General features: G+C 42.1%; 1 protein-coding gene across 1 annotated transcript; it reads right to left on the bottom strand.

The window, feature by feature from the left end:
* Positions 1-345: 345 nt before the first annotated feature.
* On the bottom strand, positions 346-14,847 carry b3gntl1 (UDP-GlcNAc:betaGal beta-1,3-N-acetylglucosaminyltransferase-like 1). Its single transcript, XM_041035159.1, has 12 exons — positions 14,413-14,847; positions 14,037-14,153; positions 13,836-13,935; positions 12,622-12,686; positions 11,799-11,864; positions 10,713-10,808; positions 5,891-5,986; positions 4,908-5,032; positions 2,830-2,965; positions 2,652-2,720; positions 2,361-2,435; positions 346-869 (listed from the first exon to the last, which is right to left on the bottom strand). Exons 1-12 carry the CDS (start codon positions 14,551-14,553, stop codon positions 789-791), a joined length of 1,167 nt encoding a protein of 388 aa, XP_040891093.1. The 5' UTR covers positions 14,554-14,847; the 3' UTR covers positions 346-788.
* Positions 14,848-17,672: the final 2,825 nt, after the last annotated feature.

The following is a 17,672-nucleotide window of genomic DNA, read 5'->3' as shown; positions in this document are numbered from 1 at the left end:
AAACTCCACACACTGTGAGGTAAAATAAACTTTTTGTGTGTGTTTATGTATAAGAACTGTGGTCTCTTAAAGTGGTTATTGTTCTTTAGATTTCATAAGAGACCCAGAGAAAGGGAAAACAAATACGTGCAGAATCGATGCAGATGTGTGCGCGTATCTGATTTTCAATGGTTGCATCAGAGAAGGCTGTTAAGAAATCAGAAGAAGGATTCTGGTCATAAAACACCCCACCCTTCATGAGATGAATCTTTTCTGTGATGACACGCTGACTCAAATCGCTCCCTTTAACTTCAACACAGGTTCAAGTGCACACGCTGGCAATGACCATTCTCAGTCCACACAGGGTTAGAAAACACAGAGACATTTTATTCTTCCAGTGGTCAACACCGGTAATCTAGCATGATAAATAGCTGTCCTCCGATAAGTAAAATATAAGGTTCAGATTATGCTTTCTCCACTTCTCCATTTCAAGTTATGATTACTTCTATTAGCTTAAACATCCACGTTCAAGCATTTAAAAGGAACAGTTCAACATTTTGGGACTTATTTGTGTTCTTGCTGATAATTAGATGAGAAGACAGATACAGCTACACCAAATATAACAACTCCAGTGCTGTGGTTCAGGTGTGAGGAAGAGGAGAAATCATCTCTGTTCCAGTCTTCACTCTTTTCCTGTTATTACCAGCCTACCCCTCAGTTAGTGTGAACGTGGTAAGTCACCTTCTTCTCTGCTTTCCTCTGCCCGTTAAAGCAGCAGGGCTCCTCCTGTCCTCCATCTCTCCAAGCAGTCAGTTGAAATGGTAGTAATCTCTTCCTTCCTTCAGCTGCAAAGAGTTAAGGTTCTCCTCCAAAACACCTCCTGTCATGTCCTACAGAAGAAACAATATATAAGAAACGACAGGAACAGAAAACATGGTGGAAAACACAAATCTCCCCAAAACAACATTTGTCCTATTTGCTAAACTTGCTGACTCTTTAGGTGTGAATGGACCAAAATCACATAACCCGATAAAGATCATTTCATATCCCAATATCAATGCAAATCATGATATAAGACATTTTTTGTAAATTCAAAAAAATCTGTAAATTCAAAGCCTCTTGCAACATTGGAGTCTGGAGTTTGTTTTGAGCACTCGACTGTATTTTTGCTGCTCTCATCCGTAGACTCTCTCCGTACTGTTGACATGGCATGATTCTTGAGTAGGTGGTGAAAGAGGTTAGTGGTGTTTAAGTCTGTTGTGAGGACTGGTGCGTGGCATAATTTCCATAGTATGCTTTTCATTTCCTGTCATGGTTTTCGTATCCAAAGCCCCTTTTTCAAGTATGAGCCCCTGGTTTTGTCTTGGCTGGTCGGAGTCACCCCGTTCTGTGTCACATTCACGCTCCTCTGTGTTTATTTGTGTTACCTTCATGCAAAGTTCCTGCCTGGATCCATGCCGTGTGGGAGAATGCACAGCTTTGTCCAAACGACGAAAAACATTGGCGTAAAGAGTGGGATTTGTGACGAAATGAACGAAATGACGGATGTTTCTCTATCGCCCCATGGCATATATTGTCATATCACACAGTCCTAGTCCTTCTTATCTTCATTGTCCTCTGTGTGTTTTAACTGCACAGAACTAATGCCAAAGGTTATACACAGACTACAGAGATTCAGACTGACCTACAGTACATTAAGTTTAACCTTGGCCTATGAGAAAAATTCAAATGAATGTATTTGTTGATTATAGTTATTTGACATCTGGGTTTCAAACTTGCCTGATTGAGTCCAGGTGTTTGTGTGTGAGAGAGTGTTTCACAGGGAAATAGAGAGAGAGAAAGCATGATTCAGTCCAGGTCTCCTTGTCCTCTGACTCTGATTACTTCTCCCAGTTCCCATAATTGAGCAATTAGCAGCCCCCATAGGTGGGGTCACTCTAGATTTGATGTCTGAATCTGGCTGGGTGATAAATAGGCAATTAGTGATTTGGCTGCCTGAGCAGCTGTATTTGTGTGAGTGTGTGAGTTACTATATGTTCATAAAAAATGGGTAAAAAGAGAATATCTGTATCTTAGGAAAAGGCTCTGCAGAAGTTAGAAGTTAAACCAAGGATTTTGGAGTACAAAATACAACCCAAAACATGACACGTGTATACTCAACTGAGGCAAAAACATCAGATGTTTGCTCAAGCATCATGTGATCAAAGATCAGGCTGCTGTCTCTGCCCAACTCCTGACCGCCTCCTCTGTGTCTGTGTGTGTGTTATGTCCTGTGCGGGCACACACCCTTGATTATTATCTCATTAACTTAGATTACAGACCTGAGGGACAGATGGTCAAAAACAACAAACATACAACACACAAACACGCTTTCTACTCACCAGTTTAACACAAACGATGAAGGGGGCCGAGGCATCTTTGTAGTGCAGAACTGGGATTTTTGGCTTAGGTATTTCCTGGAAGGATATCAACAGAGGGAGAAACACACAAACCATTTATCACTGTTACAGCTTCAGAGAAATCCACTGGACTAAAGTGGCTGAGTGAACATTATTTTGAAAAAGTTGCTTTTAAGCTAATATCCTTGGCTTAATGACTTAACATTCATGCTTACTGTGACTTTTATTAACAATAAACATATTATACTTGGTATCCACAGTGGTTGACCTCACCTTGGACTCCTCATACGTGTAAAAGCCTTTCTGGATTTTGTTCACGTCCACATCACAGAAAGCTTTGACCTGATAAATGAACAGGAAATGCGATGAATGCTGGCACACACTCACATACCACAACTTCTTCCAGCAGCTCTGTCCACTGGTTGATGTCTCACATGTGGATGTAACGTACTTTCTTCTGATTGGTCGGGGTCAGACATCGGTACAGTTTCCGTCCCTGTTTGCCAGCGTTCCATATGGTGAAGCTGTGCCATTGGCTGAGTACTCTCTCCTGCAGGAAGTCCACTCGCAGCTTCCAAATGGTTTCCCTGGTAACAGATGAGGAGATGAGGACCAGAGGATGGAAGATGAATTCATACAATCAGATCTTATGTGGTGCATTTTGAAGCAACTCAAGAATACGCAAAGTCTTATACTACTTATAATCCAGCAGAACATCTTTAGGATGTGGTAAAAAGGAGATGAGCAGCTTGAATGTGCGGCTGACAAATCTGCAGAAATGACGTGATGCAGTCATGTCGACATGGACCAGAATCTCGAAGGAAACTTTCCAACATCTTATGGAATCCATGCCACGAAAAACCGAGGTGTGCTTTTGAGAACAAAGGGAGGAACTACCTAGTATTAGTATGGTTCTCCTAATAAAGTGCTTGGTGAGTGTATGTTTCCATGTTCTCCTCGTGCTCTTATCCCCTTCCTCCTCCCTCAGTCTCTCTCACATAGAGGCATGCAATGATACTGAGCAATTATACGCACACATTCACAGGAGGTACTCCACTCTCATCTCCTGATCTGAGCATCTGAGTGTTTCTTACCGTGGGCCTCATTTGACAAACAAACCCAATCCCACCACCACGGTGGAGCGCGGGTGGTCTCTGGATTGCTTTCTATACATTCTCCATACAGGCTTTGATTCTAAGATATGACGTAACATGGCAGAGATTTACTATAAACTGTATCTGCATGCACATGTTGAAGCCCTCAGCCCCTTAATACCCCGCAGATCAAAAGACAAACACACTTTCACACACTCTGGTACAGATTCACATACACAACGGGTGCACAAACATACACACTGAAACAGGCACACCCACAGCTATAAACACAGCCTTTCCGAGTTAAGGAGCCTCTCGTCCCAGTTATTCTATGACAACATCTTAACTTTTCAAAAAGACATTTCTCTCCTCACATACAGGGCATCCACACTTAGTTAGCAGTTTATTAGGAACACCTAGCTAAAACTGATGCTGTCTAATACTACAGTTTGTGGTGCTTTTGAACTGTACTGCGTCATCTTGACAGGTGTTCCTATTTTTTTGTCCACCCCATTCAAATTATGGTGAATAAGCTAAATAGCAAAAACACTGTTACAATTAAAACTGATGAACGTCCATGAAGGAGGAGTTATTGCAGGACTGTTTTATTAGACTGCACCAGTTTTAGCTAGGTGTTCCTAATAAACTGCCAAGTGAGCGCATAATTACATAGGTGCGTGTGTGTGCGTGCATGAAGATGATGGATTAATTTAACTAAAGAGAGGAAGTGGGTAGGCCGTGGATAGGAAGGGTCTGACAAGAAGTGGGGGAGAGTGGAAAGTAGGCAAGGCAGGCTCAAAATAGGCCTCCAAAAATAGACAGATGATAGATGAAGACAGAGAGGAAGATGATCGGTGAAGGATTGCGTCAACACGGGCAGATATACGAGCAGCGGACAGACGTACAGGGAGGAAGGAAGGAAGAAAGGAAGGAGGAAAGGAAGGAGGGATAACAGGAAAGAGGGAATGAAAGGGAGGGAGGTGTGAGGGGGAGGGAAGGCAGGAAAGACCTTCTCCTCTGCTATGTTTTACATTTTGAGGTAGAAACACACACACACCTGCAGACACTATGTGACCTTGTTGAAGCACAGGCAACAGCAGGAATGTCAGCTCTCTCTCTCTCTCTCTCTCACACACACACACACACACACACACACACACACACACACACACACACACACACACACACACACACACACACACACACAGGCTTGGAGAGTGACTGAAATTCCAAAAACATATCCTAAAAATTTCAAGATTCCGAAAACACACACTGTGTGTGCGTGTGTGCATGGATAATTGCGTGAGAGTAGCGAGCGCTGAGAAAGTGTGAGATGGCAGTGGGCAGCTGTGAGTGGGTGGATGTTCAACTCTGCGTCCAAATATGTGTGTGTGAGTGCAGCTGAGTGGGGATGGGGGTGTACGCTGAGACTGACTCTGTTACAGAGTGTGTGGTGGCCTTCTCGTGGTAACGGTAGACCAGCAGGCACTGGTTGACCCTGGACAGACCCCCTCCCTGACGGAGACTCTGGTAGAAGAAGAGCAGATCCTCTGGGACTCCCTGGAGAGGAGGAAGTAGAGTGTGAAATAATGGTTGGACAAATTCACTACTATTCAGTAATGCAGCCTGGGTCAGCTGAGGTAAAAGCATAGTATAAATGAAGTTTGAGAGAATCCAAATCTTTTTGTTTAATCCGACTGAATTAGAGCAGCAGCGATTAGTCAAGAAACTGATCAGCCGATCGAAAATTACAAAAATTAATTAATTAATCTATGTTAAGTTAATTTGTTAATTCTATTGTATGTTAATTTTAAGGTGAACTCCACTGATTTTACACAGCAAAGTCTGTTTAATGCTCTTGGGGAGAACTACCGAATATGTGAAGAGTTGTATAAAGCCTTTGGTGTCTCCAGAGGAAGTTGTGTAAAGTCTGATGAAGTGACGTCACGTGGGTCAGTGTCAGTCGGGGCTGAAGACCTGGAAGTTTGGATTTTAGAAACAGCTAAGCTAACTGGCCCCAGCTATAGGAATTGATCCTGATACTTAAACTGTTCATTGTAAGTCACACAATGTTATCGGAGTGCAAAGCTAAACTGGTGAAATATTCTTTTAAGAGTTTTTATTTGTGTAAGTTGACTTACAACACAGCTCATCTCATAAATCTCATCCATGTTTGTAGCCATTTTTCTGTTGCTGTTATTCATTCATGAACACAGCTATATAGCTAGAGAGGAGGAAGAAGGACACGCCAGTTCTCCAACACGCCTACCAAGCTCTGATGAATGTGGACAGATAATGGAGCCCAGCTGGGGATGGACTGATTATTAGACCCTGTGTCATCTGGAGTGAAATGTGGTACAAAAAAAAACTGACACAGTGAGAGAAAGCTTTGGGAATAGTTTTAGTGTGAACTCTCACCTTGCCTCCCTCATCAAATGGTCCAACTTTCAGGTACCAGTTCTTTGTGCAGAACCATGTCGGCATGACAACGGTGGGGCCATGAGATGTGTACACCTGAGACAAAAACAGGTCAGACTGTCACACAAAAGACTTGGATAAATGTAGGCCAGACACGTTACACGTTACCAGATATATTATACTGTGACTCGTGCACATCCAGTAAATGTCCACACTGGTCACTTTGTCAGATCTTAAAAGACCAGTGATTAATCTGTTGAGATGCTACATGTAGATGCTCACTCAAGGAACTGGGTTATATTTATGACTATTTTTGAGTCGGCAAATTTTATCAGCTGATATTGGCCAATCACAGATATATGGGTAGCGGGGTATATGTTGTCTGATATGCACAGATGTTTTTTTTTTTGTTTGTTTTGTTTTTTATTAACAGAACATAATGCAGGAAAAGCTGCTTGGAGTAATTCAGAAATGGTGTCATCACATACAGATGGATGACAAATTAAACCAGTCTTAGCAAATAGTAGAGACCAACACAAACTTCTGAATTAGCTTTAATGCCGTCTCTGTCCATCTTTCTTTAAAAAGATATTCCCTCGTTTGGTGTTTTGATCACGGTTTAGAGTGTTGTCCACAAATGAAAAATAAATGAGGCTATCAACTAATGACTGGACTGTGAGTTGACAGGCTTTAAATAAACAAAAGAAGGCAGGAGACGATGAGTAAAAGCATAGAAGTAAGCTTGATTTTGAAAAATGTGCAGTACTGTAACTGAGGCTTAAAAAAAGTCTGTTGGTTCTAAAGAGAATGAGGAGTGAACTGAGGAACGGAAAACCTGCAGCTCCGACCTAAAATAAGTTTGTAGAAGTGAGAAATCAAGGGAAATTACAGCACAACACAGCAAAAAAAAAAAAAAACAGCATCAGTTTCCACAGCTATAAGTATAGCTTTAATGTATTTACATAAATATATCATGTTTAGTGTACACATACAAACAAGTCAGTACTCGGGCTTCTACAATCAAATCCTGCAAGAGTTGGCAGGATATGTAATTACATTTATCCCCTGCAGTTTATCTCTCAACAAGGACCCCTCCACCACCACCACCACACATGCGGTTCAGGAAACAGCATTTAATTTCAGCTCGACTTTAAAAATAAAGGAACTTCATGTTGTGGTTACACAACATACTGTAACACAACATCCATGTCAGCCAAACTAGCAAACAGGATTTGGCTGATGGTTCGGGGAAATTTCCCATTTGGCTTCTAGGAACAAACAGTCGAATGAAGGGGGACTGTGCAAGAGTTAACTTCTACTCCTTCAAACAAAAACAGGTTAGAGTGCAGCCACATGTGCTGTCTCACAGAAGTGTGTACTTCCTGAAGTGTGCAGGGCAAGGATACACACTTCCATCCTCTCACACATGATCTCTGTCTAATGAGTTTGTTTTGGCCTCTCCTTCTCTCTGTGACTGCAAACTCTTTATTACACCAGGACCATTTTACGGCCTCTATATTTCTTTCTCTTTTTACAGATGCAGCCCCCAAAGTTGTTTGTTCCACTGCTGCCCACCTCCCTCTCCAGACCCCCGCCTCTTCTTGTTCCTCCTTTCCTCTGTGTGTTAGTGTGTTTTGCAACAGTAGTTTTTTTGCATTTTGGATCTGAGGGCCACTCCAGGTTGATTCGTTTCTTCCTGCAACTACGTCACTGTGTTGTGCTGTCAGATGCTGTGTGTACGTGTGTGTGTGTGTGTGGATGTGTACGTGAAACTGTTCTTGGCTGCAGCAGAATACTACTGGATAACTGAAATGCATCACAGATGAAGAAAACTGTGAAAAACATCTGGATTCAGCCAGTCAAACAGCTGCACAGAATCTAGTGAAAATGTGAGTGAGTGTGTGTGTGTGTGTCCACCTACGTACATCTCCTCTTCTCCCTTCTGTTGTAATATTGCAACATTTTGCAGATGTAATCTGTGGCCAAAAGCATGAATAAGAGGAATAAGAATGAGTTCTGGGAAAGCAGTGGACACAGAGAAAGAACGAGAAAGAGAGAGAGAGAGAGAGAGAGAGAGAGAGAGAGAGAGAGAGAGAGAGAGAGAGAGAGAGAGAGAGAGCTGATGTGGATGTGAGTAGTCAGTGGGGTAGGGAAGGTTTTGGATAACCATATCTAATGTCCTACAGATGAACCCTCAGGGCCCAGCTCTGGATCAAGTTAAACAAGCCACCCCCCTGAGTAAATCTCTGGTTTAACTCACTTAGATTCTGTTTCTTTGCCTAGAAACTGAAAGTAAAGAACGATAAAGTGAAGGAAGAGAAAGGGGGAAAGAAATGGAGCTGCTTTTAAGCCTGCAGAATCAATGTATGATCTCATTCTCATGCTCCATGAAACTTAATATCATATAAATATTCTGGAATGTCTGCTAAGGAGTTATGCAGACCGTGTGTGTGTGTGTGTGTTAGAGAGACCGTGTCCAGGTTGTCTTGTATCCTTGGTGACCATGTGTTTTGTTCAGACAGCAACAGTAGACTTCCATCTCTACATAAACAGAAATAGTGCCAGCGATTTCACTTTTATATCACTGGCTCTCTTATCATTTAATGATTAATGTGACCTTTTTTATGTGGTGGAAGAATAAGTATTATCCATAAAAATACTTCTCTAAAAATGATCTTGCACTTTAATCACTGGACTTAATGACTACTGACGTCTGTAGTCATGAAGTCATTTGAGCGACTGGTCCTGTCCCACCTCAAGACCATCACGGCCCCCCTCCAGGACCCCCTACAGTTTGCCTACAGACCCAACAGGTCTGTAGATGATGCAGTCAACCTGACCCAACCTGACCCTTCACTTCATCCTGCAGCATCTGGACTCCCCGGGAAACTACGTCAGGATCCTGTTTGTGGACTTCAGCTCTGCCTTCAATACAATCCTCCCAGCTCTCTTCCAGGACAAGCTGTCCCTGCTGAACATGCCTGACTCCATCTGCCGGTGGATCACTGACTTCCTGACAGACAGGAGGCAGCATGCGAGGCTGGGGAAGAATGTCTCAGACATCCGGACCCTCAGCGCCCTCAGCGCCCCCCCCCCCCCGCTACTTTCCCCTCTGCTCTTCTCCTTGTACACCAACTGCTGCACCTCTGGCCACCAGTCTGTCAAGCTGATTAAGTCTGCGGACAACACCAGCCTCATTGTTCTCATCTCGGATGAGGATGAGTCTGCCTAGAGGAGGGAGGTGAACGCCGACAACAACCTGGAGCTGAACGCCCACAAGACAGTGGAGATGACTATAGACTTTCGGAAACTTTCTGCCTCGCTGTCCCCCCTCATCCTGACAGACAACCCCATCACCACCGTTGAACTGTGAAACCCTTTCACTTACATGGCAATAAACCTGATTCTGATACTGATTAAAGTAACCACCACCCAGGTTTTAGCCTTCAAAATGATCAATTTCGATATGTAAAACAAGTAGTACTTGTTTTACAAGTACTACTTGTAAAACAAGTAGTACTTGTATTAGTACAAGTACTAATACAAGTTAGCAAGCCAACATTATTCCAACGTATAGACAACATCAACGTTTTTGTCATTTGGGATGGACACTGTGTCTGATTAGACAATCACACAATCATACATTCCTGTCGTTACTTGGTGGAGACATGGCAGGTGATATGCTAGATCCTGACCAATCATGGTTTGCCATCTTTCATAACTTGTACCTGGGTACAGGCACAAGCTGAGGCTGACTTCACTAACATTTCCAACAACATATGTTTACATAAGTAATCACGATTTTCATAAATGAATGTGAACCTAGGTGGTTGAAGTTGGGCTGTGTTTTCCATCCCAGTTGGTTGAAATAGGGTGAGTGTGTGAGTGCCCAGCATACGTACTGTGTGCATATGTGCAGAAAGTAATGTTGCACCAACAAGTGTGACTAATTTGGTATAATGCTCCTCTACGACAGGCCTTCTCCACAGAAAACATTTTGATATGTTACAGTAAGAAAAACAGGGTTAAACGTTAAAACGAATGATGGCTGCATTCCATTTAGCTGCTGTAGCAGTGTCCTGATATTGTGCATGCTGGCTGACTGTCACACTGCCATGTCTTACTGGGACACTTGAACAGAACTGAGCCATTGTTACTGTTATTAGTAACACGTCTGCATTTCCTACCACGACATGTCACAGTGTCGCTACAACATGTGGTCATGGTGACCCACACATTTCCTCCTGGCTTGACACTATTATTGAGCAATTGTACTCGTCTTGAAGTGAAAAGAGGAGGAAAGGTGGCCTCTAATATCTGCAAACAGGAATGCATTCATTTTATCATCTGCCAGAAACTCTAGCTTCGTCTGCTCTGGAGAAAAATCTTTCTGTTTTGGGTCATAAAATAATTTCTTATGAAATCCAGTCTGGTTGAGTGCAGAGTCAGATATTAGCCCACAACAATCTGGTTCAATAGTAGGAGCAGTGGGAAGAGAAACAGTCTGCACAGTGAGGCTGCAGTTTACTTTGTCTGAAAAATTAACTTTTCCACTGCCGACAGTTTCCACCATCGACTACCCTCAGCAGACAGCTGGCAGAATGACCTGCTTCCTGTGGGGCGGTGATGGACAGAGAGGTCAGGAGTGATGCTGCGTCCTACGTCCAGTCCACTGTCACATTTTCCATGGAAACTAAGGCTGGCAGGTATGTATCCTGTTTCTGTCTGACCCTGTTACTGCCTGGCACATGACCTCTCACATACATACAGACACACACTTTTCATACACACAGTCTGTGCCTAAGCTACAGCGAGTGTTTACCTGTGTAATGAGCTGATCCTGAGTGATTGTGTTAATCCAGCGAGTGTAACGCTCCGTCGATCCCTCTGGAAGCCTCCGAACTCTACAGCCGATCAGCTATCACACACACACACACACACACACACACACACACACACACACACACACACACACACACACACACACACACACACAGACACACACACACAACTTTCTGAGAATAGAAAAACATTTTTTTCTTTTGAGAAAACAAGCAGCTATTTAAGCAAAACACTGTGAAAGAAGTGGCTTGTAAATTTTGTGTTTGTTTATTGTCAAGTTGCCCAGAAAGAGCAAGGTCATCTCTGGTTTTGGTGGTAAACCTTAAGAATAAAGGCATATTTTGGACAGTTTGCTTAACATTTTGCAAACCTTTGGGCTCAAATAATATATGATGGCAATTTCTTAATCATTTCTCACATTTTGTTTGTCAAATAGAACAAGAAAAGAATGGGAAGAGTAACAGATGAAAATAAATGATAGTTGCAGTCCTAGTTATGTATGGAATTTTTAAATATTGATTCAGAGTACATCTAAATCAGTTATATGTCAAACCCTTTTTGACATGTAAAAGCAAAGCCCCTTAGGAAAGAGGTAAATGAGAAGTAAAGGTGGGCTTACATAAAGAAGAGAGAGGCTGCACACAACTGAAAACAAACCACATTTTTATCCACAACCAGAAAATATTCCAGCCATAACAGAAAGGGGCAGGTTATTTGTGCAGGGCAGCAAGCCTGCTGTCTCCACGCTGTCTCCCTCACTTCCCTCACACACATGACCTTTAACCTCTGACCTGGCAGGCCTCAGAAAACATCAACACCGGATACCCACACTGCTCTGTGTGCCAACTGCATGGAAGTGTGAACAACATGAATATTTTTCATTTGAAGGGAGGGACTGGTCAGATGGTCAAAGGGAGAGAGAGAGAGAGAGAGAGAGAGAGAGAGAGAGAGAGAGAGAGAAAGGGAAGGGTGAGGAGTGAGGAGAAAAGAAGGGAAGGAGGGGTGAAGGCAGAGCACAACAGAGAGGGAAGGAAGTGAGTAATCAAATGCTTGTGGGAGAACTTACAGAGTTTGGGTGGAGCAAAGAGGCCTCATACTGCAGACGAACTCTTTGAGGCAACATAACGTCATCCTGGAGTATAACAAATATCAATTAGCCCATACACCACACGTTAATTATGGTAAGTATTCAGCATCACGTAATAACAAACACACAGCAGGTTCCTTTAAGAGAAAAAAACTCAAACTGTAACTGTTGCACTTTAGGTTTTACTTTGCCTTCTTTCACTTCTTCTATGTGCCCTGTCTCACTGAATACCTGTTCTTGTACTTCACATCAACCACAAAAACAGATGAGGTCGGTGGAAAGAAAAGTACAATTACAAATTAATATCTTCCTGTACAGAAGAATGTTAACACAGACAAAAGGCAAAAAAAGAGCTTTAAATGGAAGACAGAAATTTTAATTTCAGGTTTTGGAGAGAAAGACACACAGAGAGCAAATAGAAGAAGTTGGCTGTTTTGAGAGAAGGCAGTTTTACTCAACACGGAAGTGAAGGGAAGTCAGATGTTCAGATGTTGTGACCTTTGATTTCTATTTTTTTAGCAACTACAAAGCACTGAGTCAAAGGCAAATGCTCATAGGGGGATAAACACATAAAACACATATGTTGTATATAAAATACTGCGCTCAGGTCATTAGTCATGTGTTCTGACAGCTCTGTCAAACAGTTACTGAGCCTCTGAGGTGTGAATGTGTGTATGTACGGCGTGTATATTTGAACAAACCAACATGATCTAATTATTTTTGACTCACTACTGTATGTGTTATGAAAGACATCTGGACAATGAAATAAAACACGCTCTGCTTGATGCACACACAGACTTACCGCATCCTGAAAGCACAAGTATTTTCCACAGCTCTGAGATACTGCCTTATTCTTTGCATATCCCACTGAAAGACAAAGGAACGGTCTGTTTATATGTGTGCGTGTGTACACTGATGCATTTGTATATGTCTCTGTATGTTAGCTTCTTCCATTTAGCCTCGTGCTAGCACATAACATATTAAACCACTAAACACACAACAACATATGAAATACCATCCTGTCAGACCAAAATCACACAGCAGTATGAGACATGCCAATCACATACACGATCCAACACGAGCTTATTTCAAATGTGGCTGATTTTAAAGTCAGTGTATTTTGATGCAAAATCCCATAGTTTTCATTCCTTTCCCTCACATATAATACACACAGAGCCACCACAGACTTAGAGGCAAAAAAAAACAACAAACACCAGGGCTCTTTAATGATAAGGCTGGTGTCAACAAATCACATGAAAAGACCAAGAACAACCATAAACTGGCTCCATAAACAAGTGTGTGATATATCTTGTTCCTCTGTGCCCCGTAGAGCTCCATTGTTCTCCAAAAACAATTAAAAACACACATCAGTGAGCCGCGCTGTTACACTGGGTGACATTTTGCTTCATTACCCTGAACACACACACTGTTGTTTATTAGACATATACTCACTACAGCACCAAAGGTGTATTTGTGCACAGCAGGAAACAGTCCCCAACATAAACACTATTCCTCCTGATTTCAGTATTGTTTGCTAAAAACTACGGTGCCCAACTGTTTTAGTACATTACTGAAAAAAGCAAACCATATTTATGAGATATTTTATGTCTTCAGTGGGACTCAATGGGTTTGGGGCTCAGTGACACAGATACAGGATAGAGGAGTCAGAAAGTTTTAAGAGACACACTAAGACATGACGGGTTTTGGTCAATCAAATGATGTTTCTGTAGAGACAATGTTTACCTCACAGATAACTGCCTGAACAAGAAAGTAAATATAGCATTCTGGGGTGACATGTACACCCTCTCTGTGTTGCATACACCTTAGGAAATTCAGTTGACTTCCTAAAAAATGCTACTAGAGAATGTTTTATATACTCTCAGGGACAAATTATGTTCAGATGCACCCAGAGTCCAACAGGTTCTTTGTTTCCCAAAGGAAAACTCTTTTCACTGTTGCACATTTCTGTCTATGCTTTCATTCGACCTAACTGGATTTATAGATAAGTCTCCTGACCTCCTCTTGGTTGGGCAGAGCTGTGGCCAGAGATCACCACTGAGATGCCCCTCGCTTCCAACCTCTCTCTCCAACCCTCCACCACTTTCCTGGAGTCATCCTGAGGGACAAACATGGAGAAATATACAAGCGTCAACTGAAGTCTGATATTCCAAGATACTTGGTATTTATACTCTCTAAACTACACACACACAAACGTACAGTGCTTGCATCGTCATAGACCGACAGCTCCATGGATCCAGTGAAGTCTTGCTGTAATATGGCCTGCAGACATTCATCCAGCCAACAGGAAGCATTGTACACCGGCACGATAATACTCTGAGAATAAAAACACACGTGGAGAGTCAGTGTACACACACAGTGCAGTCAGCTGATGCATGGTTAAAGTAAACAAATCACAGAGAGACTCAACAAATTGTTTATATTAACATTTACACAGTAAAATCATCAACATTCATTTCTGGCTGGAGTCAAGAACTTTATGCTAGTGGCTACATAAATCCAGACCCACTGAGGCCGTCCTAACACACTGGTCAGCCCTATGATCATCTTATGAGTCAGTCAGTCCATCACCCACCACATCCACGGCGCTCCTCTCCTCCTCTTGCTCTCCTCTGGGTGTCTCTGCTCCACTGTCCGCGGTGCGGAGCCTCTTCGCTGGGTTCATGTCGGTCTCCGACACCCCGTCCCGCCGCTGTTCAGAGAGCCCGTTGCTCATGTGGGCGACCACGGGGCCGAAAGTCGACGTCTGACTCCGGTTTAGCAGATTAAATATGGGATATGTAGAAATGGTAGTTTGGAGAAACAGTCCGGGACTGAAAAGTGTAAACCACGCCGACTACACATGAATCAAAATGTCAGTAAACACATGTCAGTGTTATGACTTTCCTCTTCGTGAAGGCGATATGCGGCACCAAAGGACATCACTTAAAATGTCTTCTGTACATTTCAGCGATGGTTAAAGTCACGGTTTTAGCTAAACGTGTGGTGCACACATGCAGGGCAAGTTTGCGGCTTCACGACTTCCGCATACAATGAGCTCTGCACGCTGATTGGCTGCTGCGAAAACATGGACAGACTCCGGATTCGCCAGCGCGAGACACAGTTTCTTCTTCTTTTTCCGTTTTATTACGATGGTGGCAACCAGCTATAAGGTGCATTACGCCACCCACTATGTTGGAGTGTGGACCAGAGGCCACACACACAATAGGGTTTCTTTTGATTATTTCTTTGGCTTCAGTTTTACTGCGAGAAATGTCCATGGCCTCTGCTTTTTGGTGACAGTTTTGTTAATTCAGACACAATTTTATTGCCTTCTGTCTTTCTGTGAGCTGCTTTCTACATAAATGTTATCAAAACATCATATCATATACCCCAGTAACTGCATCCTCCTCACTATTTCAGAGAACAGTTTTCATCAAATGATCCAAACGTGGTCAGCTGATAACAGATGGTAGAGCAACAGTGTGAAATATATTAATAGAAATATATAAATACACATGCAGCAATAACTTAACTTTGGCTTATTTATAAGGACAGGTACAGTCTGATGAGAGTCAGTTGCTCAGCTGCTGTCACTGGTGTAATGATTGTAGTATTTTTTTAATTTATTTTTTACGTAAATTTCAGATCATTTTGGCTTTTACAAGCAAATATTCACTGAAGTAAACTATTCTTTTTCTTTCTGTCCTTGTTTTGTTTGGTCAGACTCAGTCTGGCATGTAACCGTGCAGCCGTCTGTCTCTGTGGCTTTCCTGTAGCGTTAAATAGGAACCAGATCAGTGTGTTTTTTGGTGTTAACATTGGCAGCCGCAGCATGGGAGCTTTGTCTTTGTGAGGGGACAGAAAAACAGGATGGAATGAAATATTGTTTTTGACTCTTGTTTTCATTTTTCAAAGGTAATCGAATCACAAGAGAGAGAGAGAGAGAGAGAGAGAGAGAGAGAGAGTGTGTGTGTGTGTGTGTGTGTGTATGCGTGTGTGTGTGTGTGGTAGGTCTGTTTCCAACCAAGATAGCATGGTCAGTGCAGTCTTTTTAATGGTATGTTTTTGTTCTACTGTATCAGCTGCAGGTGTTGCATCAGTACATGTGCGTTATTCTCAGTGAGAAGATTTATTATGATGTATCTGACAAAATGAATAAACATGGTGGTGATCAGCTGAGACAGGGTTGATCCAACAGCTGAAACCATGATCTGAGTCAGGAATCAAACATCAGCCCTGGATTAGAAAATACTGAATACGCATTCAATACACTTTAAATCCATTTCCAGAGTATAGGTCTCTAACCCCCCCTCCACACACACACACACACACACACACACACACACACACACACACACACACACACACACACACACACACACACACACACACACACACACACACACACACACACACACACACGGAACGGCTCAGGCAGGATATAGTTTAGAAATTTTGTTGAATGAATAAACATTGTGTGCATGTGTACGTGGGAGTGTCTGAATTTGATTCTCCTGCAGACTAATTGTTCCCACATTGCAGAAGCATCTTGATCAGACAAAGCTTAATTTATCACCCTGAATGCTTCTTTAATCTGGACGACTGCCTCGCCGCTGCAGGCCAGGAACAACAGCTCCAAGGGGGGCAACAGACCCGGGCCAAGATTAGGAATTATTCTCTCATGCTTGAGTGCACGATAAGTGGAATCAGGAAAAACATCTGGCCAGATTGTACTGATCAGCACACACACCTGTTAAATGGGATAGGATAAAGACTGTTTGCTTTTGTGCGTGTTTGCAAGTGTGTGTGGTCAAACTTTTACTCTTGTGGAATTAGCTGCTAATAAAAGTATTATTAAATCTGTGTGTTGCTGTTTTTTGAAAACACTGCGAGAGGCCAGAGAAAGCGTACATTTCATTGTGCTGCACTGGGCCTGTGATACAAACCAGATATTAATTTTTGACTAACAGAGATTGAAAGTTGCAGACAGCTACGCACAATTAAGTAAAAGATAATAACATTATTCAGATGTTTCATTCTTAGAGGTTCAGGCAGAGGTTATGAGTTTCCCTGAGTCTGTTATGACTGTGTGTTTCCACCTCTCTGCACTGCACGCCCACATGGTCTCATATACTAATAGCAAGTATTTTCCACTCACTCTCACAACTGTTCTCACAATCATTCATTGCTGCCCGTTCACTTTCCTACCTCCATCAAATCAACACCTTTAGTTTCGCTTTGGCCTTGTGAGAGAATTCTGCTCGTTTTAATTCATCCTGTGCAACCAGACGTGAAGACACACAGATAGGAGACACATAGCAGTATGTTGGCAGTAACTATGATGAATGAAAAAAAAGGAATTGCATTTTTTTTTTTTTTTTTACACCCAGCAGCCGGGCCTAAGGATGGCAGTCTCTTTGTCATTTCAAATATTCTGTCCAGAACAAGAACTCTCCACAATAGCTGGCCATATTATCATGAACATATGGTGACCTCCATTAAATAAAAAAAAAAAAATCCTAAAACAGTAAATTATTTTACTATTATTTTGTCAAATCTTCCAAAAAGAGTTTTGTTTTTGTTTTGTCACAAAATGTGAATTTGGTAAAGATGAATATTAAAAAATCCCTGCAAGACACATTTAATATGATTATAAATTCTGTGCTTTGAATTATAATATTTGATTTGGTTTTTCCACAAAAATGGTTCAGTTACTTTGTATTCTTAAATTCTCACCCAAGTGAGGCAGTGGAAGCACCACAGATGACTCAGAATTGTGTCTAATAATAATGAATAATAATGAATAAAAGTGTACACATGTGGTACATACCAGGCCTCAGGTTTCCACAACAC

This window comes from Toxotes jaculatrix, chromosome 4 (genome assembly GCF_017976425.1).
Source record: "Toxotes jaculatrix isolate fToxJac2 chromosome 4, fToxJac2.pri, whole genome shotgun sequence".
Taxonomy (NCBI): Eukaryota; Metazoa; Chordata; class Actinopteri; family Toxotidae; genus Toxotes; species Toxotes jaculatrix.
Note: the sequence above shows the minus strand (reverse complement) of the source record. Positions and strands in the feature narration are given on the sequence as shown.

Coding starts and splice junctions, on each gene's coding strand:
- b3gntl1 (XM_041035159.1), bottom strand. CDS start 14,553: ATGAGCAACGGGCTCTCTGAACAGCGGCGGGACGGGGTGTCGGAGACC. Junction 14,154..14,412: donor AGAGGAGCGCCGTGGATGTG/GTGGGTGATGGA, acceptor TTTTATTCTCAG/AGTATTATCGTGCCGGTGTA. Junction 5,987..10,712: donor AGGATCAGCTCATTACACAG/GTAAACACTCGC, acceptor TTTTTGTCTCAG/GTGTACACATCTCATGGCCC.